General features: G+C 33.8%; 2 protein-coding genes across 2 annotated transcripts in view; both read left to right on the top strand.

Moving 5' to 3' along the window:
• Positions 1 to 24,212, top strand: part of LOC125870224 (uncharacterized) — a 1,100,495-nt gene that overhangs the window by 562,185 nt on the left and 514,098 nt on the right. The gene's annotated exons all lie outside the window — the stretch shown is intronic.
• Positions 3,654 to 5,032, top strand: LOC125870225 (GDSL esterase/lipase At2g31540-like). The gene is made up of 3 exons (XM_049550603.1): positions 3,654 to 4,286; positions 4,366 to 4,621; positions 4,707 to 5,032. Exons 1-3 carry the CDS (start codon positions 3,678 to 3,680, stop codon positions 4,913 to 4,915), a joined length of 1,074 nt encoding a protein of 357 aa, XP_049406560.1. The 5' UTR covers positions 3,654 to 3,677; the 3' UTR covers positions 4,916 to 5,032.

The raw sequence follows: 24,212 nt of genomic DNA, 5'->3' as shown, positions 1-24,212 counted from the left end.
AATTTAACTACACATCAACAAAAGTTTAATTTAATAAATTTAATTTATCGATCAAGTTAATTTTATAAATTTAAATTATATACCTTCTAATTATATAAATTTAATTTTATTGATCAACAAAAAATTATCAATATCAAATTTAATATATAAATCTCCTTGAATTGATCATCGGTATTTCTTTAATTGATAATGTATTTCATATCTGAACCACTAGTATATAAGACTTGATTTGTTAAACTACTCGAGGAATATATATATAATTAATCAACGTATTTCATACTCCGATGAAGTATCCTTTACATGTCATCATAATTAGGAGGTGATCAATACACTTGACATCCATTCAAGATCGAACGTATATAATAATACTATCTCGCATTTCATACTAGAATGGATTATATGTTAGCTCTTCACCTCTACTACATCATGACATGAGATATTAAGTTTATGATTAGACGACGGACTGATAGGATTTGTACATTACTCTATAAATATAAGTATAATTATCTCCTAATTCATATCAACGTAGTTTCATACTCTAAATATAGATTATAGATATTTTTTTTATTTATTTCACGAATTCTAACATTTTATTTGTAAAAGTATACAAAGTTGTTACACTTTTTGAACAATTAATCGTAAGTGTAAAATGAAATTTTAATATTATGCACAATAGCAAAATTATGATTAATAGGAATACTTTAAACATACCGACCTCCGAATGTCGCTTTTATTAAAAGTAATTATATATAATAAAAAATACCGACCTCATGAGGTCGGTATCACATTAAATTTTAAGATAAATAAAAAGTAATCATGTTAATTAAATAATATTGACATCGGGAGGTCGGTATTTTATATTAAATTATTTTTTAACTTATATAAAATCGTCATTCGGAGGACGATTTATTTAAAGTTAATTGAAAATATTAATTTATTACATACTATTTAATTTTACCGACATCTGGAAGTCGGTATTATAAATTTTTTTATTTTTTATTTACACAAAACCATTCTCCGGAAGACAATTTAAATAAAATTAAATCAAAATATTTCTCAATTTTGTTTTTTATATGGAGAAATGGGGAAAATCGCGTCTGCTAGTGCAGATATTTTTAAAAAAGCGACGAACAACGTCTCTATGTCCGTTGGTTTTTTTTAAAAATGTTTGACCAACATTTTGACCAAAAAGCGACAGACTAAGAGACATTGTCCGTCGCTTTCTTAAAATATTTGACCAGATATTTTGACCAAGAAGCGACGGACATAAAGATGTTGTCCATCGCTAATTTAAAAAATAATTAAACAATTAAAATTAATAAAAAGCGACGAACGGCGTGCCTTTTTTTAAACTAATAAATTATTATTTTTAATAAAAAGCGACGGACTGCGTCACTATCTATATAAAATAATTAATTAGCAAAAATCCGCGAAAAAAGCGACAGACTAAGCGATGCTGTCCGTCTCTTTAAATTTTTTTTTTTGAAAAGAATTTAATTAAAAAGCGACGGACTAAGAGACGTTGTCCGTCACTTTTTAAAAATGTTTGACTAGATATTTTGACCAAAAAGCGACGGACTAAGAGATGCCATCCGTCGCTTTTTTTAAAAACTAATTAATAAAATAAAATAAATTAAAACGACGGACAGCGTGGTTATTGTTTAATTCATAAATAATTATTTTTAATAAAAAGCGACGGACGACGTCTCTATATATATTAAATAAATTATTATTAATTATATATATATTTAGCGCAAAAATCCGTAAAAAATGCGACGGACCAATAGATGCAGTCCGTCGCTTTTTGTAAAATAATTTTAAAAATAATTATTTTAATTAAAAAGCGACGTACAACATCTCTTAGTCCGTCGCTTTTTTGGAGCGACGCTGTCTGTCGCTTTTTCTTCCGTCATTTTTAGCAGTTTTTTAGTAGTGATACATTATACACTGGTAAGAATCGAGGGAGTTTAGCTACTCATAGTAAAAGGTAACAGAAAAATATCAATGTTCTCATCCATAGTACCAACTCTAATTAAAATCCTATGATTTGAATCTTCAAAACCTTCAATTACAAGATGATTCTACCCAATTTCATAATACAATCTTATTTCCCAATAGTAAAGGGTTTTGTAGAAAAGTACTAGAAAATTCAGAATCATAAAAGATGTCTCTCACTTCAAAAAGCTATTTATATGTTAACAAAATTCATCACAAAAATGACATTTAAGTCAGCTTGGCGAACTGAATTGGGCTTGCCGAAGAGTGTAGAGATTCACAAGAGTTTGGCCATGCACTGAAATTTTTCTTTAGGCGTCTACTGCTTTCGGCGACACAAATGACCTTCAGTGATACGCTGATTACTACCTTCTGTCGCCAAAATGAGATAGACTCAAGGGTTATGAACTGTGACTTTTAGCGATGATTTTTCCACTTGGTGATATGATTAGTCACCTAGGGCGATACTCAATGCCACTTTTTCCTATGTTTCCAAGTCTTTTGGCTTCTTTTGATATCTTTCATCTCCATGAGCATTGGGGATAATACTTTTGGTGAACCAAAAGCCTAAAATGTGTCTGAAATTCTTGACTCATCAGAAAGATCAAATATGCCTTGAACTTTGCTAGAAGGATCATATAACGAATTTCTTAAAAAAATTAAAATTAATTATTTTACTATCATTAGATTAAAATGGTATATGTGAGGCCCTTTAGTAATGGTAGGGGTATATATGAGCCACTTTTGTAATAGTAAGGATATATGTGAACGACTTTTATAACTAGAGGTATATCAACTTTAAATCACAAAGTTGAGGGTATATCAAACTCTTTTCCTTTTATCTAATTAATTTGAGGTAATGATTTGAATAGGATGCTATTAAATTAATAGAGTACTAAATATATTTAAATTGGCATGTAATTAAGTAAATAATATATTTTGTAAAAAAAATAATTCTTTGACTTAATCACAAGCAAATAATAAAATTGCGTAAAGATATGAATAAAATAAAATCTTATTTATTGAATTGTACTCCCCCTCCATTTCAAATTAATTGAATTGTTGAGACATTTTTCATTTTCCAAATTAACTTAATTGTTCAATTTTCAAGACTACTTTTAGAATGTACTTTCAATTTTACCCTTCATTAGTTATTATTGAATTAAGTTATTAATTAATGTTTAGTTGTTTTAATCATAAATTTGATAATGATTAATAAGGGTAAAAATGGAAAATTATGCCTAATTTATGTCTTAATCTTCTTTTCTTAAAGAGTGTGAAACACCTCAACAATTTAATTAATTTAAAATGGAGGGAGTATTTATTAAAAATAAAATAAAGTTGTAGGATTACCTTTAATCTATAATTGAATTGGGGAGTAATTACTGGTTTCCCTCATTGAATAATGAATAAGTTGACTAGATAAAAAAAGAGACCATATTGCTTTTACTACTCTTCATTAATATGGTATAATCAGCTATTAATGAAGTCTTAACCTTCTTCTATTTTCTTATGAAAAGATTACATAAATTTTAGAAGCATAGCTGTAGTAAAGCAAATTTTAATGCCATTTGCTCAACTAGACTTTTCCGTTACTTCCTAATGAAGCTTTTACAAATAATAGGCCTGGTACAAATTATTCTCAACAGCCAAGAACACCTAACCAGTTAAAAATAGTGTCCATGGGTATCACTATTACCTGTTTTGCTTTCATTCTCTTGGTCCAATGTTGCATCATCATCAATGCGAAATCGGTGCCCAAGTTCCCTGCCATCTTCATCTTTGGAGATTCAACAGTTGATACGGGTAACAACAATTACATATCTACAATATTTCAAGGTAATCATTGTCCTTATGGGGAAAACTTTCCTGGGCGGATTCCCACAGGAAGATTTTCAGATGGGAAACTCGTACCTGACTTTTTGGCATCTATGTTAGGCATCAAAGAATATATTCCTCCTTTCCTACAACCAGATCTATCAAACCATGATCTTTTAACTGGGGTCAGCTTTGCATCTGCTGGCTCTGGATATGATGACCTAACCACAACAACAACTAAAGTAATCCCTATGTCCGATCAAATAAAATATTTTGAGCAATACATACTGAAACTCCAACTAATTATTGGAGAAGAGAAAGCTCAAAAACTCGTCAGTGGTGCTTTGGTTGTTGTAAGTGCAGGGACTAACGATTTCATATTTAATTTCTATGATATCCCAACAAGGAGACATCAATATAATATAACAGGATATCAAGATTTTTTGCAGAGTCTACTCCAAAACTTTGTTGAGGTAATAACTCTACCCTATATATATATATATATATATATAAAAGAAACAAGTCAGTCTCATTGTTCCATTACCTTTTCAGGATCTATATAATCTTGGTGTTCGGAACATGCTTGTTGCTGGGCTTCCTCCTGTTGGTTGTCTTCCAATACAAATAACTGCAAAGTCCCCATTTCTGAGAAAGTGCATTAAAGAGGAGAATTTTGATGCTCAATCCTATAATGTCAAACTTGCAACGTTGCTAAAACAAATACAAGACGCACTTTTAGGAAGCAATATCTTGTATTCAGATTCATATCATCCCTTTATGCATATGATCAACCATCCAAAAAAATATGGTACCCATCCCTTCTCATCCTACTTATTTTATCTAATAAAATATCCACAACTTTAATTTTCTGATGCAAAAGCTCGATTTGACAGGATTTCTGAAAACTAGACGTGGTTGTTGTGGCAGTGGCACATATGAAGCAGGTCCATTCTGTAATAAACACCATCCTGTCTGCAAAAATGCTTCTGAATACTTGTTTTGGGACAGTATACATCCTGGTGAATCGGCCTACCAACATCTTTCCAATATGGCAATGAAGAAACTTCGGCATCACAAACTATCCCATAGCAAAATTCATTAATAGACATGTACAAACTTCAAATTTCAAATATTATGTCGAAGCATGACCTGGTGCTGAGATCTGCTACTAGGTGATATTATTATTAAATTTCCATATGAATGAAATAGCTTAAAGTGAATGTTTCAGTAAGAAGAAAGTTTGTCTCTCATATGATATGATATTCACTTCTCATCAAAAGAAAGTTTAGTTTTGATTTATTGCAATAGAGATGGAAACCCAAAGTTATGTTCATTTCTTGAAGTAGTAATACCAATCACAATGTTTTTCCAATTCAAGCAAAGGCATTTATAAAAACTAATCACACCTACCAATCTAAAAAGAAAACAAAACTACTCACACCTAAGATAACTGCACTACATTCCTGCAGTTTTTTATGGTTTACATTAGTGTGTAAAAAAAGTATTAGAGGCGACAAATCAGAAGATAACAGCTAAATGCATATATGGTACAAGAGATGCAATCACTTGCTTACAGACTTTGCTCCGAACAACCCAATCAACTGTTCCCCTAAAATAACTTAGTGATTTGAGCTTCAAGATCCTCAACACTAAACTCGATATGCCTCTCAGTGTGCCTTCCAAAATTGTTATTACTAAGCTATCTCCTGATAAAGTTGCGATATGCTGGAAACAAAGTCCTTGCAATGGAAATCCTTAAATCCTCCTCTTGTTGCTCATCAAAGATTATCGAAGTGGATTGAGTTTTACATATCTCTTAAAAGTAGGAATCTAATAACTTAAACTTTTCTTGAGACTTTGATGCTCCAGTAGGTGACATAGTACTATTATCAGTCTTCAAAGATCCTAAAACCTAACTCTTTGAACTTTGTTGATAATTTACATGATATTGCTTAACTTTGGCTGCTGGTTTTCATATTCAATCATCACCTAAGAGCAATCTCAACTCAATATCTTTAACTTTCTAATCAATGTATCTTTTATAATTCATCAAAAAACAGCCAACAAAGAAGAGTCGTTGTAAATCTTTGATTTTTCTTCCAGATTATTTTCAAGTAACTCCATAATCTATGCCATTTGAGTAGCCAAGGAATATGATGAAACTGCTCTATCATCCTCTTCTCTGTAATCAAAACTGCGCAAGCAGATGGCACAACAATTTCCTGAAAAACCTGTTCAAGATTAATCCAGGATAGACAAGCTGCACGGATATAATTCATCACATACCGAGTAATCATCAGCTGAGAGCAATCCCCAACAAGATTTAACTCCAACTTGACTAAATCAATGATCCTCAACTGTTTAAGATTACAAACTATGTAACCTAAGGAAATAACTCTAATTCCTAAACTTCAAGTTATGGATGCAGATTACAACTCTTGCAATCGTAGGAACTTTGATCCTAAACTTCAAGTTATGCATTCAAATTACAATTCTTTCAATTCTAGGAACTAACTCTAATTAGTAAACTTCAACACAAACCTCCCAACGTAAGTGTTCCCAACACTTTGGGTTATCCTTGTTAGAATATGCACAAAGGAGGCTTTATTCAGGATCACAAATCTTACATATAGACTAAACAATATAACATAAACGAATTTAGAAGAAGACTAACCTGTTGAAACTTCTACAAAAGTCGTCCAGATGCCAAGGATCCACAGTTACAATCTTCTCCTATTTCCTGATTGACTGTGACTACCAAGTTACTTGTGTGGGCAAGTATTACTTGTTTTAAAATATAATTTCTTTCATGCCATATCCAGCCTATTTATACTAGTTTTCCAACTCAAGAATGAATAGGAAAAACGTCCAAATAAATTTCAGGCTTAATAAGCAATCAAGAGGATCATGAGAATAAATTGAGATTAATAAAAACGTTTTCATCCATTTAAGGCCAAACGTTTTTGTTTCATCCATTTAAGGCCAAACGTTTTTGTAATACAAAAAACGTTTTCATCCAATTAAGGCCAAACGTTTTTGTCACTAACTCAATATTTAACTCTCAACTAATTCATCCTTTAAAGAAGATCAACAATAAAATTAATTTGTCCTTCTTTTCAAACTTGGTCAATTAATCAGGCATAGTAGGGACCGTAGATATATTTAATAGAGGCTTCCAATTACGATAATAATTTTCAAATGAACGAATTAACCATATCGCAATAAATTACAAAGTATTCCACTAAAATTTTGTAATTGCACTCCTTGATTTAATTTCGAAATCTACCACCACATCTTATTTAACCCCCCGTGTTAGAATTACCGACACCAATCAATTAAATCAAAATTTTCTAAAAATTTAATTCATTGACAAAATTAATCCTTTATTATATTTACTTAACTTATTTCACGTGAAGGATCTAAAATCCACCTGTAGGGTTTTCACGTGAAAACTTATAAGTAACCATAAAGGGGTGTCTTCAACTCGGGTCCGAGACACAATTCTATCAACTAATTATTATTTTACTAATGTAATTTGTCATTATCTAATCTATCAGAAATTTATTGACTCATCAAAAAGTCTCACCTTTTAATAGATTAAAACAATAAAATAAATTACATAGATCATAATAATTATATCAAGATTAAGAGTATAAGTACATGTAGTGGACTAGAGAATTTATTTATAAATATTCAGAACATAAACAAATGTCTCTAATTGGTCCATTCAATACATACAAAATGTACTAGCACAAGAAGTTGAATTTAACCATTCTCATACTTAAGATCAAATTATATTTAATCTTGTGCCACGATCATCAAGATGTTCGTCCTACTTCATCTTTGATCGTGAACATAAATTTATAACTTATATGCACCAACAATTTTAATCTTCCGTGTATGAGTTAAAATACTCCATACACAAAATTGTCTACTATATAAGCAATGGACACACATATATACATAATGATCTATTTAAACCAAAATTTATTATATTAAATAAATAACATAAAAAAGTTTTACAAGGGATTAAATAAAAAACACTATAACACAATTACATGGTTAATAGTATATCCCAACAATCTCCCACTTAGACTTATAACCATGCATTCACAATTTTAACACCCATTTCTTCCACATGCTTATCAAAAGCCTTCTGAGGTAAGCCTTTTGTAAATGGGTCTGCCAAATTGTTCTTCGATTCAATCTTCAATACTCTCACATCACCCCTTTGAGTTATATCACGAATCAAATGATATTTCCTCTCGATGTGCTTACTCCTTTTATGGTTTCGCGGTTCTTTCGAGTTAGCAACTGCACCACTGTTATCACAATAAAGTGTGATTGGTGCTTCAACCGAAGGAACCACTCAAAGCTCTTTTAGGAAGTTTCCAAGCCAAACAGCCTCCTTAGCCGCTTCAGAGGCAGCTACATATTCAACTTCCATGGTGGAATCAGCAACACAAGATTGCTTGATACTCCTCCATATTACGGCTCCACCTCCCAGAGTAAATACATATCCTAAGGTTGACTTTCTTGAATCTCTATCTGACTGGAAATGTGAATCTGTATACCCAATAGGTACAAGATTTCTAGGATGGAAAACAAGCATGTAATCTCTAGTCCTTTTCAGGTACTTGATTATATGCTTAACTGCTGTCCAATGTTCTTGCCCAGGATTAGACTGGAATCTACTAACCATGCCAACAACAAAGCAGATATCCGGTCTAGTACATAACATAACATATATGAGACTCCCTACAACGAATGCATAAGGGACCGCCTTCATTCTCTCTATCTCATCAGTCGTTTTGGACGACTGATCCTTTGATAAAGTAATTCCATGTCTAAAAGGAAGAAATTCCTTTTTGGAATTTTGCATGTTAAACCTTGCAAGAATAGTATCAATGTAAAGCGCTTGAGACAAGCGTAATATCCTTTGTTTATGATCTCGCATAAGCTTGATCCCAAGGATATGAGCCGCTTCTCCCAAGTATTTCATATCAAAACGCGATGACATCCATTCCCTAACTGAATTGAACATGCTCACATTATTTCCTATGAGCAAAATGTCATCAACATACAGAATTAAAATTGCTACTTTGTTTCCTTCCCATTTTTTTTTATAGATACATGATTCATTTTCAAATTGATCAAAACCAAAAGTCTTAATCGACTTGTCAAAACAAATATTCCATGCTCTAGATGCTTGCTTTAGTCCATAAATGGATCTCTTAAGTTTACACAACATGTGTTCATTGCCTCTTTTTATGAAACCTTCTGGGTGTGCCATATAGATGCATTCATCACGACTTCCGTTTAGAAAAGCCGTCTTGACATCCATTTGCCAAATCTCATAATTGTAATGAGCACCGGCGAAAAAGTTTCCTCATAATCAATTCCTTCTTTTTGAGTAAACCTTTTCGCAACAAGCCTAGCCTTAAAAGTTTTCACTCTTCCATCCACACCTCTCTTTTTCTTGAAGATCCACTTACAACCAATAGGTTTGAAATCAACAGGGTGTTCTACAAGATCCAGACTTGATTAGAATACATAGACTCCATTTCTAATTTCATAGCAACAATCCACATTTCAACATCTTTATCATGTATTGTTTCGGCGTAATTCAATGGTTCTGTATTAAGCTCGTCAGGGATTCTATCATATGACTCTCCCAAGAGCGTAAACCTTTCAGGCTTTCTAATAACTCTCCCACTACGACGATTAGCCACTACAGGATGTGCTACTTCTTGAACTAAATCCTGAATATCCTGAACATGCTAAACTTTTTCCTTCACAGCAGCAGGTTGCTGGACATTGCTCGCACTACTTTGAGCTAGTGAAATATCTTGAGTTTTTTCTAGGGCAACCTCCTGCGCAGCCTCAGGTGCAATTTCTTGCCTATGGACATGTCTCCCACTACGTGGTCGTAAAGGAATGTCAACAATTGTGTGTGGAATTTGTTCTGTCGATTCATTACTCGTTATTCTTTTGGACATTTCCTGTAATACAAGTTTACTTCTAGGAACATGGTTCATTAAATAGTCCTGTTCTAGAAACTTGGCATTTGTTGAGACAATTACCTTTTGATCCTTAGGACAGTAAAATAAATCTCCTTTAGTGCCTTTTGGATATCTAATAAAAATGCATACTTCTGTTCTATAGTCCAACTCATTTGTTTTTCCTTTTAGCACATGAGCTGGACAACCCCAAACACAAATATGCCGTAGACTAGGATTTTGCCCATTCCACAATTCGGATGGGGTTAAAGGTACAGATTTTGAAAGAACCAAACTTAGAATATAATTCGCAGTTTCTAAGGCATATCGCCAAAAGCTAAAAGGCAAATCAGAATAACTTAACATTGATCTAACCATTTCCAAAAGAGTTCTATTTCTACGTTATGCCACACCGTTCTGTTGAGGTGTTCCTGGGGCAGAATATTGAGAAGTAATTCCTGATTCTGATAAGTACTTAATGAATCCTGCAGAAAGGTATTCACCACCACGATCAGATCGTAATGTTTGGATATGTTTACCATGTCACTTTTCCGTTTCAATCTTAAATTCTTTGAATTTTTCAAAGCATTCAGATTGTCGTCGCAACAAATAATTGTATCCATAATTGGAGTAATCATCTGTGAAAGTCACAAAATACTCAAAACCACCTCTTGCTTGTATATTCATTGGGCCGCACAAATCAGAATGAATTAATTCTAACTTATTATTGGCTCTATTTCCTTTAGAAGGGAAAGGTCTCTTTGTCATTTTACCTTCTAAACAAGATTCACAGGTTGGTAGTGCCTCCACTTTCAATGAACTCAAAGGTCCATCTGTAACCAACCGTGAAATCCTATTTATATTAATATGACATAGATGTAAGTGCCATAAATAAGTTGGACTCAATTGAGAAATATGTTTTCTTTTATTAGAAACAACAATGTTATTTAGTGCATTTTGCTGAAGCATGTTATGGAAAATTTTAAACGCAAATAAATCATGTATTTTGGGAGCACTAAGGATAAAAAAGTTATTATACTTAATAACAGCAGAGTTATTCGCAAAGTGAACATCATAACCATCATCCATTAGTTTAGAAACAGACAATAAATTCCTTCTTATAGAAGGAACATATAAAACATTATTCAAAACTTAAAGTCTGGAACTACTAAATGAAAACGAAATTATTCCAACAGCTAAGGCTGGTGCTGGCTCCTTATCGCTTGAAAAACACTAACTTCATCCTTATTTAGCCGCCGCGTTTCCTGAAACCCCTGTAAAGAAGTGCATATATGATTAGTGGCTCCCGAATCTATAGCCCATAATTGGGTAGAAAAAGCCGTTAAACAGGTTTCAACGACATTTAAAAGAGAGTAACCTTTGTTTTTCATCTTATCCTGAAAATCAGGGCATTGTTTTTTATAGTGTCCAGGCTGCTTACAATGAAAGCACTTGCCTTTCGGCTTAGCCACACCATTCTTAGCACCTCCGGGTGTCACAACCTTGCGGGGCTTTTTTTTTTTCTTCTGGAATTTTGCTGGTTTTGAAGAGGACGGCCCAACCTGGTCAACCAGGAATGCCGCAGGAGCTTGCTGCTTAATTATAGTCTCTGCCGCTTGCAGCTCATTCAACAATTTTGCTAAAGACATGTCCATCTTATTCATATTATAGTTCAAGCGAAATTCTTGAAAACTATCCGGCAAAGTCTGAAGGATCATCTCAACTTGAGATTTCTTATCAATCTCAGCACCAAGTATCTCTAGCTCATTCAAGTAATTCATCAACTTCAGCACATGTTCTCTGATAGAAGATCCTTCAGTCATTTTTGTGGTCAAAAGGGCTTTCATGACAGTCTGCTTTGCAGCACGATTCTGCTCACCAAACATCTCCTTAAGAGATGCAAGCATATCGTAAGCAGATGTCATAGACTGATGCTGATGCTGCAAGACATTCGCCATTGAGGCAAGAATGTAGCATCTTGCCATCTCATCAGCCTTAACCCATTTGTCATTGGCTTGGACTTCCTCATCTGTAGGATCTGCTGATTTGATAGGACATTCCTCAACCAATACAAATTTATAACCCTCAGAAGTTAGGACAATATCTAAATTTTGTTTCCAATCAACATAGTTTGGACCCTCAAGTTTATTTTGATTCAAGATTGAGGACAAGGGATTGAAGTGAGACATAGTTAATCTGAGAGAGATAAAATATATTATTAAGCATACATGATATATTATTAAAAAAACACAACAAGACTCACATAATCACGCGTATAAACAGTTAGATTCGATTGGGAAACTTAATTATTGAAGCAAATATATGAGCATGTGTAAATATAGTACCAATTAAACAAAACAAGTCCTACTCAGTTAGAGAGTATTCTGTTAAGTATAATAAGGTATATATGGATATAGCTTATGTCTCTTGTTCATTAATTCAACATGTAACTTAGTTGGAAAGTTTTAAACAAGTCATCAAAACAAAAGACGTACCAAAACAATATCAAAATATATGAGTTTATACGATGGGGAAGAGGACCTAAGTCAACGTATAAATTCATATATTTACTGTAAAATACATTTATAAGTTTAGGGATGAACCCTTACGGCACTGGATTACTAAAACCAATTATTTATTTATTTTTTAATGTTTCGTAAATAGGAAAATTACCAAAAATCCATCAAAACGACTCCGAATGGCCAAAAAAGTCCCTTGGTCACGGCAAAGCCAATCAACCAACCAAATTTGAAGCCAATCGAAGTTCGTCAGAAAAAAAAAACACTTGCCAGGCATGGCATGCTGTCCGTTCTCTTTAAAAATTTCATAGTACTTTAAATATTCAGAATCTAGTCAATATTTAAAAACCTTACTCTAAAACTATTAATTCAATGAACATGAAACATGAATTCGTTTTACAAGATCTGAATAATGAACAATTATCAACAATACATGAAACATTCTGTTTTTAAACTTGAATTATAAACAGTGATTTATTTCAACTTCATCATTGAACAAAACATCAAATAATGAATTCATAAACAGAATATAACTTATTTATGATACAACGAATTCATATATTACACAGTAACGGATCATGATATAGACATGCAATCAATCATGAATTATATTATTTAGTATATGTAAGAAGACTCGTGATACCAGTTGTTAGAATATGCACAACGGAAGCTTTATTCAGGATCACAAATCTTACATATAGACTAAACAATATAACATAAACGAATTTAGAAGAAGACTAGCCTGCTGAAACTTCTACAAAAGTCGTCCAAATGCCAAGGATCCAGAGCTACGATCTTCTCCTATTTCCTGATTGACTGTTACTACCAAGTTACTTGTGTGGGCAAGTATTACTTGTTTTAAAGGATAATTTCTTTCATGCCATATCCAACCTATTTATACTAGTTTTCCAACTCACGAATGAATAGGAAAAACGTCCAAATAAATTTCAGGCTTAATGAGCAATCAAGAGGATCATGTGAATAAATTGAGATTAATAAAAACGTTTTCTTCCATTTAAGGCCAAACGTTTTTGTTTCATCCATTTAAGGCCAAACGTTTTTGTAATACAAAAAAACATTTTCATCCATTTAAGGCCAAACGTTTTTGTCACTAACTCAATATTTAACTCTCAAATAATTCATCCTTTAAAGAAGATCAACAATAAAATTAATTTGTCCTTCTTTTCAAACTTGGTCAATTAATTAGGCATAGTAGGGACCATAGATATATTTAATAGAGGCTTCCAATTACGATAATAATTCTCAAATGAACGAATTAACCATATCGCAATAAATTACAAAGTATTCCACTAAAATTTTGTAATTGCACTCCTTGATTTAATTTCGAAATCTACCACCACATCTTATTTAACCCCCCGTGTTAGAATTACCGACACCAATCAATTAAATCAAAATTTTCTGAAAACTTAATTCATTGACTAAATTAATCCTTTATTATATTTACTTTACTTATTTCACGTGAAGGATCTAAAATCCACCTGTAGGGTTTTCACGTGAAAATTTATAAGTAACCATAAAGGGGTGTCTTCAACTCGGGTCCGAGACACGGTTCTATCAACTAATTATTATTTCACTAATGTAATTTGTCATTATCTAATCTATTAGGAATTTATTGACTCATCAAAAAGTCTCACCTTTTAATAGATTAAAACAATAAAATAAATTACATAGATCATAATAATTATATCAAGGTTAAGAGTATAAGTACATGTTGTGGACTAGAGAATTTATTTATAAATATTCAGAACATAAACAAATGTCTCTAATTGGTCCGTTCAATACATACAAATGTACTAGCACAAGAAGTTGAATTTAACCATTCTCATAATTAAGATCAAATTATATTTAATCTTGTGCTACAATCATCAAGATGTTTGTCCTACTTCATCTTTGATCGTGAACATAAATTTATAACTTATATGCACCAACAATTTTAATCTTTCGTGTATGAGTTAAAATACTCCATACACAAAATTGTCTACTATATAAGCAATGGACACACATATATACATAATGATCTATTTAAATAAAAAATTATTATATTAAATAAATAACATAAAAAGTCTTTACAAGGGATTAAATAAAAAATACTATAACACAATTACATAGTTAATAGTATATCCCAACAATCCCAACTTGAGGACAATACTCTTAATTCAGTTTGTCCCTCACTAGACTAAGATTACATCAAGACTCAATCACAAAAAAGAACTCCTAATGCATAAACACTGTAATAGGACCAGGTTTTTCGATGTGTTCCTTCAATTCGCTAGTAGCACTTGTGAAGTCAATTATTCAATTGTTCTTTTTGTTTCAAAGTGCACGAGTATTTTGGATGACTTCACATCTATTTAAGCACAATTCTTCATAGAGTTATTGTTCACTTCAAACTCTTCACTACTTGAACTCTCTTGAGTTAGAGTTCTACTTCAAGTGAAACTCTTTCTTCAATTCAAACTTCTTGTTTCGTTAGACTCCTTCTTCAAATCAAATACATTGATTATTTTATGTTATTGTTGAACTCCAACTCTTCAATTCATCACTTACTTGAATATTTCTACTTCAAGTGAAACACCTTCAATTCAAACTTCGTGCCTCTTTAGACTCCTTCTTCAAATCAAACTCATTGATTCTTTCTCTACAATTCATCACTTGTTTGTTTCCTTGAGTTTTTTCATGGAATTAGCATTATCAATATCATGATATCTGCAATCCTGTCTTTATTCATTTTGAAAGCATTTTCAAATTCAACAGCTTGTGACAGTGTACCTTTGGACCGTATAGACGGATGTGTTTAATCTTTCTTTTTCAATCATCCAAACTACATAAATCCCAATATAATCCCCCTTTTTGGTGATGACAAACCTCTTGTCTTTGTGCATTCAAACAACTTTACATGTAGACACTAAAGCATGAAATACTAGAATAAAATAGGTTAGTCAATGAGTTATAAACACTACAACACACTTATCTTACCCCGTTTGGCATCATTGAAAAGTCGTGTGAATCCTATAACATAATTTCAAGAGTGATTAGTTAAACTATTCATGGCCACTAGGGCTATCACCAAGACAATCAGATAATGAATTCATGCAACATAATTAGGTATTATAGGGCAAAAGAACATGAGTCATTAAAGGAATAGATAACCATTCCATTAAACTGCCATATAATGTTCTATATAAGTTTGAAGTCATATTGAATGAAACGAAAAAATTAAGCACTAATAAAAAAATATTGGATAAAAGTAGAATAAAATCAGAGACGCCAAGATTGAAAAGTGAATAGAAAGATGCAACAAGCGACAATAATTTTGTCAACCGACGAATAGTTTCAACATTTTCATCCCTTTCTCTATCAAGATCGGTTTGTGGAGCTTAAATTCTAGTGTGCCGTACAATTTTTTCTCATAAGCTGCATGAGCAACCTCTAGTTCTGGAATCTTATCGGTGAAGACATTACTTGAACATTTTCATTGGAGTACCAATTTTCCTCACCGAATTATGTAGATCAGCATTGTTCATCTATTCAAGAACTTAATTTTCGTTCGAAAAGTCCATGCCTGAATTTGAATTGAGTATTTTGAGAAAGGTGCATAAATTATAAAAAAATTTAGGTAATCTTTTAAATAAATAAATCGACATTTCTTCGTGATTTTTTTTATATGAAACTAACAGATGTCTATTGAATTTTAGAGTGTAAAATGTCTGACGAAGAGCATAAAGAAATCATAAAATTAGGATTATTTGTTTAAATGACACATTAACATTAGGATTGAAGGGTTAAAATGGAACAAGGTTTAGATGGAGTCTGAAAATAAAAATTGGAGGCATGTTAGATGATCTGTCTATTTATTTGGTCTATATATAATTGATAAACACTAACTATGTCTCATTTTCACGACATAGGCGGTCATATACATAAAATAATTACCCAATTTTCAAGGTCGAGGTCGAACCACAAGAATTGAGAGATAAGATCACATTCAGTTGATTTCACAATTCGAAAGAAACTAGCAAATTGAATTCATAACAAGGGTGTATATATAAAGATGGGGGGTTTTACTAATAACTGAGATTCACAAATATTAAGCAATATATTTGGAAATCAATATAAATAAGGTTTACTAAGTTTGATAAGGAGTAGGGGTGTCTGCATGATGATTAGGGCTTCAACTAGAATAGGTAAAAGATTAATCATGATAAATGAATTTGTACATGGATAGCTCTTGGTGTAGGTACGCTTCGTTATTCTCCCAAACAATCAAACGTATGTTCCTTGGATTCTATCAAAGTTCAAAACCCTCTAAAAACACCAAACATTTCTTGAAGACATAGATGATAACACTCAAATCACTCGCCAAAACCAATTAAAAGAGTTAGTGGTCGTCGTCAATAACAGTACCCAACTAAGAGTCAGAGTTGAATCCCACAAGGAACAATGTAGCGGCGATTGAAAAGATAAATACTAACTAGACACTAGTTTGAATCTAAACATACAAAGTACAAAAATATCAAATAAAAGGCATTTTTTAAAATTAAACTACGAATGGGTTATAAGACAATATCAAGCAAGGGATGTATTTGAATTGGAAAAAACTTAGGAGCCAATTAACACTCAACGATCCATTGCAATTCAATCCAAGATCAATCACTAATAAGTAGGCTAGGCCATCTTTAATTACGCTAATTATCTTTCGATTCCAAAGCGTTTTATTGTGATATCTCCTTTCGGTCTCAATCACACAAATACACAATAACCCACTACCTTAAGTTAGACCTCTCTTTAAAGGAAGCAGTGCACTCAACAATGAAACCCTAAACTTTCACCTTTCAATCGCAAATTAAAGATTCAAAGACAAAATGCGATTATCAATATAATTCTTCGCTCCAATCAATCTTTTTCAAGCATCAATTGGAGATCGAAAGCTAATATGAGCATTCACTCTCAACCATTAAATTCATACATGAAAACTAGATTAAACTTATTTCCTGATATCAAACATGGAAATAAGGAATCACAAAAAAAATAGTGCAATTAATCAAACACCCAAACAACTTTGTCTATTTCTAGCACAAAAGCCCCAATTTCATACAGATCATTACACCCACATTTCTAGCAATTTAGAACAAGAAAATGAAGAAAGGTAAACGATATTACTAAAATATAACACATTTAACAAATCTACAACTGAAATGCGAGGAAACTTGCCTTCAATGTCTCAAGCTCTAGCTCCAGAACAATAAGAGATCTATTTTTTTAAAAAGTTTTTTCTCTCTATAATGTTGTCTCCCTACAATTCTTGGATGTTCCATAATTCCCAACTCTAACCCTATTTTATGAATTTGGGTCCAAAGCTTAAGAATTTCCCATTTCGACCCTGTCTGAAAAGGCGGGCTTCACAAAAGCAGAAGAAGGTTCGCAAAAGCGACTTACGCAAAAGTGAAGTGAAGTTCTCTTAAGCGACCTCCGTCCTTTTGGCTCAGTTCATAAAAGCAAACCCTATGTCCTCGCTTAAGCAGACATTTGACTTTGTTGATTCCTTCGCTTAATGGACCACTGCTCCGCAAGTCCGATACTTGCGAATTGTTTTTCTGTCAGGTTTTGCTCTTTTCAGCTTTGATTCCACTTTTGATCAACATTTTTTTCCCATCATCAAAAAACCTGAAATTACACAATTCAAAGAATAATTAGTCTCTTTCTCTACTTTGAGTTCGACAAAATTATAAGAAACGAGCTTGAAATGAGTGCAAATCCACCACTTATGAACACCCCAACTTAATATTTTGCTTGTCCTCAAGTAAAACAAAATTCAACACACAAGAGACACTCAAATTAAGCACAACACTTTCATTCTCAACAAGAATCATGGTCATGGCTTTGGTTGGTACTAATTAGCAAGCAAACAATTGATTAATAATTCAACCAACTCCCTCAAATTCAAACAAACTTTCAAAACTCAATGAGCTCCATGAGTGATCAAGTGACAACAAGAATTCTCAAGAAGTGACTCACAATTACAAGTATTCTACAACATCCCTTGACTCAATTTTGGAATCTATTAACTTCATCAATCTATCCCAGCATTCATGCCCTCACAAGAAAAGAAATGTCCCACAAAACAACACAAGTATTCACAACATAAGGGACAACAATACCAACACTCACACTCAAAACGAATCATCTCATGCACACAAATGCCACACCATAGGCTTGCCCATATTTTCAAACAACATTGTCTCAATTTCGTTTGGTTGGAGATTTCAAAGGACTTTGTTAAGATTGTAATGTAGGTTGAGGGTAGGTTAGGACATCATTTAGGTACAAGTGACTATACCCTCCTTGAATACTACACAACAACTTCTCAATCAATACTTTTCCACTTTTCTTCACTTTTCAACTCAATGCACACTTCACATCATTTTCTTATTTCTCTTTCAAGATTTCCCACATACAATCATTTTCAACCTTTTGGAGGATTCAAGTCTCACATTTATTCCAAATCTTTATTTCTTTCTTTTTTCTTTTTCTTTTACACTTTTTCTTTCTTTGGGACTTTTTCGCCATTGTCAAACTCTTTTTTTATAAAGCCCTCATGTGGTAAGCATCCATCTATAATCTTTCCATAATACCCCCAACTTAGGCTTTTAGCCTCAACTTTCACAATTCTAGAGTTCAAGGAGGGAAAGGATTAAAAAGAAAGTTACTTTTAAAAAAGGGTCAAGGCTTGTAATGTGGTTGCCAATAAAAGGATAAGGCTTAAATGGGATAACTAGGGACACATTTATTCCAAAGGTGGGATCTTTAGGCTAAGTGGACTTCAAGGACAATCAAAGAAACCCCAAGATCATTTCTCCAACCAACTCAATCAAGGCAAACATCTTAAGACCAACTGGGCAAGTTCTAGTTAACACAAGTGAACATGAGAAATTATTCACAAAACTCACAACACATGGCATGAAGCTATTCAAGATGGCTACATTTCACTTCCTAGTAAAGAAGAAAGGAGTAATTTTACACTCACCACCTAGTAATTTGGAGTCACAAAAAGAGTCAACCCATTGTCACAAAATCATTCACTTACACAAACTTTCGGATAGATGCTCATTTCACAACTTACAAGGCTTGACTAAATCTATTAGCACTAAACAAGTCACAATATCATATCAAAGCATCACCAAGCAAACAAAACTCAACAATGTGATGATTTTCCATTAAGAATGATGTCACTCGATCTATCATTGGGCAAATTTAGGCCTTTTCATTGAGCTTTTGCAATGATTCCCAAATTCACAAGCTACGGGTACTCAGACTTCCTCTTCTTCAAGGCATCAAGAGTGAAACACAATCATCACACTATATTATTACAAAGACATACACTAACAAAAATACTAATATAATAAAACTAAAACATAATAAAACAACCAATCCATACAATAATCCAAAACAACAATAACCAATGAATAATCCAACATGCTAATCAAAATAAGATAAAATAACCAAAACACCAAACTATTCATGATATTGTGTCCACACAACACAATAATAATACTCAAAAAAGAATACAAAGGGCTCCCTAGGCTGCCTTAATTGTAACACCCTGGATTCGAAACGAGGCAAAACAACCATTTCAACAAAAATGCAGGTGCCATCCATGAGAGGCCACTCATATCCTGTGGAATGAACCACAGACCATAGTGAGGGTCCGTGGTTGGTCACCCCAAGCCAAACCTCAAACCAGTCTATGACCACCGAAATGATGGCCGTGCAGGACGGTCCGTCGGTCGTGCCTAGCAGTTATTTTTAGGGGCATGAGTTTTTTCCGATTTTAATTAAATCAAAGTGGTGTCATTTTTCCGTAATCTAGAACATCTATATAAGTAATTTTAACCCCTAAATTCACTCATTCTTGTCATTCTCCCAAAATTCGAAAACTCTTCTCTCAAATATTCTCTCTCTAGAAGGTGGAAGAAGAAGGAAGAGTTGAAGCTAAGTCAAATTCAAGTCTCCAATATTCAAGTTTTTTTGTGGGCTTTGTAATTAAGGTATGATGACTTTTCATCAATGGAATCCTTTCTCCCATGGAGTCCCTTAGAATTCCCCAATTTGAAGAAGAATTCCCTAATTCTTGTAAGGGTTTCTTCCAATGTTGTGGGTTATGATGAATGTTGATCCAATTGAGTGGATTGTGGTTGTTTATGATTAAATTGATAGAATTACATGTTTTTAGGATGAGATTACATGTACCCATGCCTATTCCATGATTCTAACCTAGAATTGACATAATTGGGTTAATGCCATGAAGGGAAACTTTATCATTTAGACTTATCCTTATAGGATTGATGATTAATGATATTAACTGCTTGCGAATAAAGCATAGATGATGAGAATGAGATGTAGTGCTTTGGGATTAAAGATTCTGATGTGAATTGTTAGTAATTGATGTTATTGTTGTGGAAGGGATACTTCCCATATGAATTGCTTAATTATGAATGTGTGAACGTGAAAGGCTTTCTCACATGAACTATTCTAGGTTGAAAGGATTGCTCATCTAAAATGAATCTAGACTAAAATACTATGTAATTGATGAGGCCAAAGGCGACTACCTTGACCTCCATATGAGAAGGATATTAGGTGATTTCCCATACTCCTTAGAATTGAACAAGAGGTGATTCTCCACGTTCCTATTATGATGAATGTACATGGAGGCGAGTACCCATGATCCTTATGAAATGATGTGGAGGGGAGTACCCGTGTCATATGATGTGATTGTGGAGGCAAGTACCCATGATCTTAAAGTAAGGCAAGAGGCGAATACCCATTAGCCTATGTAGTTAGGCAAAGAGTCGAATCCCCATGTATTTAAAAGTAAGTATGAATAATGTGAATTAAGATGATGAAGAATTAATATCTTGGATTGTTGCTTGAGATGACTTCCATGATGTAAGTATGACTAGATATGGATGACGCAACTCTTGACTAAGGATAAGTCGAGGTAGCTTGAGAAGTACTCTTCTTTTATTATGATGATTTATGTGCATTGATTATGCTTATGGTTTATCTTGACTAGCCATTATTTTTATGTTGTTTATGCTAGCTATCATATTTAGTACATATTTGTACAAACACATACTCTTGCCTACATTTCTAATCCAAATATAGGGTCCGGCGACATCGACTCTCATCCCCGTGGCGTAGTAGAACAAGACTTGAAGTGTGGTTAGTCCTCATAGCATTCGAGGATGTGATCACCGTTTCTCTTATGTTCTTTCATTTTATGTTTTGAACTATTGTATGGGCTGTGTCCCTGATTGTTGGTAATTGATGTTATTGCTGTGGAAGGGATACTTCCCACATGAATTGCTTAAGTATGAATGTATGAACGTGAAAGGCTTTCTCACATGGACGATTCTAGGTTTAAAGGATTGCTTACCTAAAATGAATCTAGACTAAAAGACTATGTAATTGATGAGGCTAGAGGTGAGTACCCTTGAACTCCATATGAGAAGGATATGAAGTGATTTCCCATACTACTTAGAATTGAACAAGAGGTGATTCCCCACGTTCCTATTATGATGAATGGAAATAGAGGTGAGCACCAATGATCCTTATGAAATATTGTGTAGGCGAGTACCCGTCTCATATGATGTGATTGTGGATGCGAGTACCCATGATCTTAAAGTAAGTAAGGCAAGAGGTGAATATCCATTAGCCTATGTAGTTAGTCAAAGAGGCGAATCCCCATTTCTGTAAAAGTGAGTATGAAAAATGTGAATTATGACGATGAGGAATGAATAGCTTGGATTGTTGCTTGAGATGCCTTCCATGATGTTAGTATTACTAGAGATGGATGACCCAAGTCTTGACTAAGGATAAGTTGAGGTTGCTTGAGAAGTACTCTTCTTTTATTATGATGATTTATGTGCATTGATTATGCTTATGGTTTATCTTGACTAACCCTTATGTTTATGTTGGTTATGCTAGCTATCATATTTAGTGCACGTTTGTACTAACGCATACTCTTGCCTACATTTCTTATTCAAATGTAGGGTCCGAAAACATCAACTCTCATCCCCGTGGCTAGTATCTTAGTAGAGAAAGACTTGAAGTTTGGTGAGTCCTCATAGCATTCAAGGATGTGATCACCGTTTCTCTTATGTTTTTTAATTTTATGTTTGGAACTATTGTATGGGCTGTGTCCCTTAGATATTCATGTTTTAGATGGTTTGAGTCAAAGTGTATTAGACTTCCGCTTCGATTTAAAAAGACTTTAAATCTATTGAAAATATTTTAAATTTCTTCATCATTTCTATTACTTTATGTTATGATATGCTAAGTGGCTTGTATGAGGCCTCTCGGGGTCTTGTACGTGTTGTTACATCTAGGGGTTACCCCTGGATCTTGACAAACTTGGTAATAAGAGCACAAGGTTTAGAATGGTTTTAGGATGCCTCAAAACAACATCAAGTAGAGTCTTGTTCATAAGTGTGGAGCGCGCCACATTCTTGAATGAGAGGCTACCAGATGCTTAGGAAACTTCACTTCTTCATTAGTCTAAGTCGTCCCATGGAGTTTAACTCTATAAAGTCTTTCTCTTAATCCTTACCCAATGGTTTTCAGGATATGACTACTAGAATGGCTAATGATAGAAGGAATGAACGAGACAATGTGGGTCAATAAGTTCCTCCCCAAGCTCCTCTTCAAGCTCCGATTGATACTTTGGCTGACAATGTAACAAATGCGGAGTTCAGGTCGGCTTTCCAAGTGTTGGCTCAAGCCGTTATGCCTCAAGCCAATAGAGAGGTGGTAGCCCTCGTGAACCCAAATGTGGGTACGGCGGCAGCAAGAGTGAGGGACTTACAAGGATGAACCTTCTGGAATTTTATGGCTCCAAAGTTGAGGAAGATTCTCAAGAGTTTATTGATGAGGTCTATACGATACTTGCTATTATGGGAGTGACTCCGGTAGAGAAGGCGGAATTGGTCGCTTATCAACTCAAATGGGTTGCTCAGATTTGGTTCAATCAATGGAAGAAGGAAAGGCCAGAAATGGTGGGTCCCATAGAGTGGGAAAGGTTCAAAAGTGCTTTTCTTGATAGATTCTTCCCTCTTCAGATGAGAGAGGTGCTTGAGTTCATTAACCTTCGGCAAGGAAATATGAGTGTGAGGGAATATGCTTTTAGATTCACTCAGTTGTCCAAATATGCCCCTTCTATTGTGGCGGATCGTGGGGCTAAGATGAGTAAGTTTGTGTCGGGTGTGTCCGATATGGTAGTCAAAAAATGCCGCACCGCTATGATTGTCCATGACATGGACATTTCACGTCTTATGGTGGATGCCCAACAAATTTAAGAGGAAAAGATTAAGGAAAGATCTAGGGAGGCAAAAAGGGCAAGAACGAATGATGGTAACTTTTCATATTCTATGTCCAGTGGATGGGGTCGTTCAAGGTTTCGACAAAAGATCTTCGGGCAAGGTTCTTCTAATGCTCTTCCAAGGACTAACAATGAAAGGGTGTCCAACCCTAAACCTCAAGGAGATGGTAGTAGGTCCTTGATGCCTACTTGCACTAAGTGTGGATGAAATTATGAGGCTAAGTGTCTAGCGGGTTCTAATGTTTGCTTTGATTGTGGTAAGAAGGATAAACAAATTAGGAATTGTCCTTCGGTTGCTAATAATGAAGGAGATATTCATCGTAGGGCTAAAACCCAACCCTTCATCTAGTCCAAGTGGTTCGGGTGTGAGTGCCCCTAAGCAAAACTGATTGTATGCTCTCTAATCCCGAGGTGAACAAGAGAGTTCTCCAGATGTGGTCATCGGTATGTTACAATTTTTCCAAATAGATGTATATACTTTGCTTG

The sequence above is a fragment of the Solanum stenotomum genome, chromosome 7 (assembly GCF_019186545.1).
Source record: "Solanum stenotomum isolate F172 chromosome 7, ASM1918654v1, whole genome shotgun sequence".
NCBI classification, from domain to species: domain Eukaryota; kingdom Viridiplantae; phylum Streptophyta; class Magnoliopsida; order Solanales; family Solanaceae; genus Solanum; species Solanum stenotomum.
This window is presented reverse-complemented; position numbering and strand designations above follow the sequence as displayed.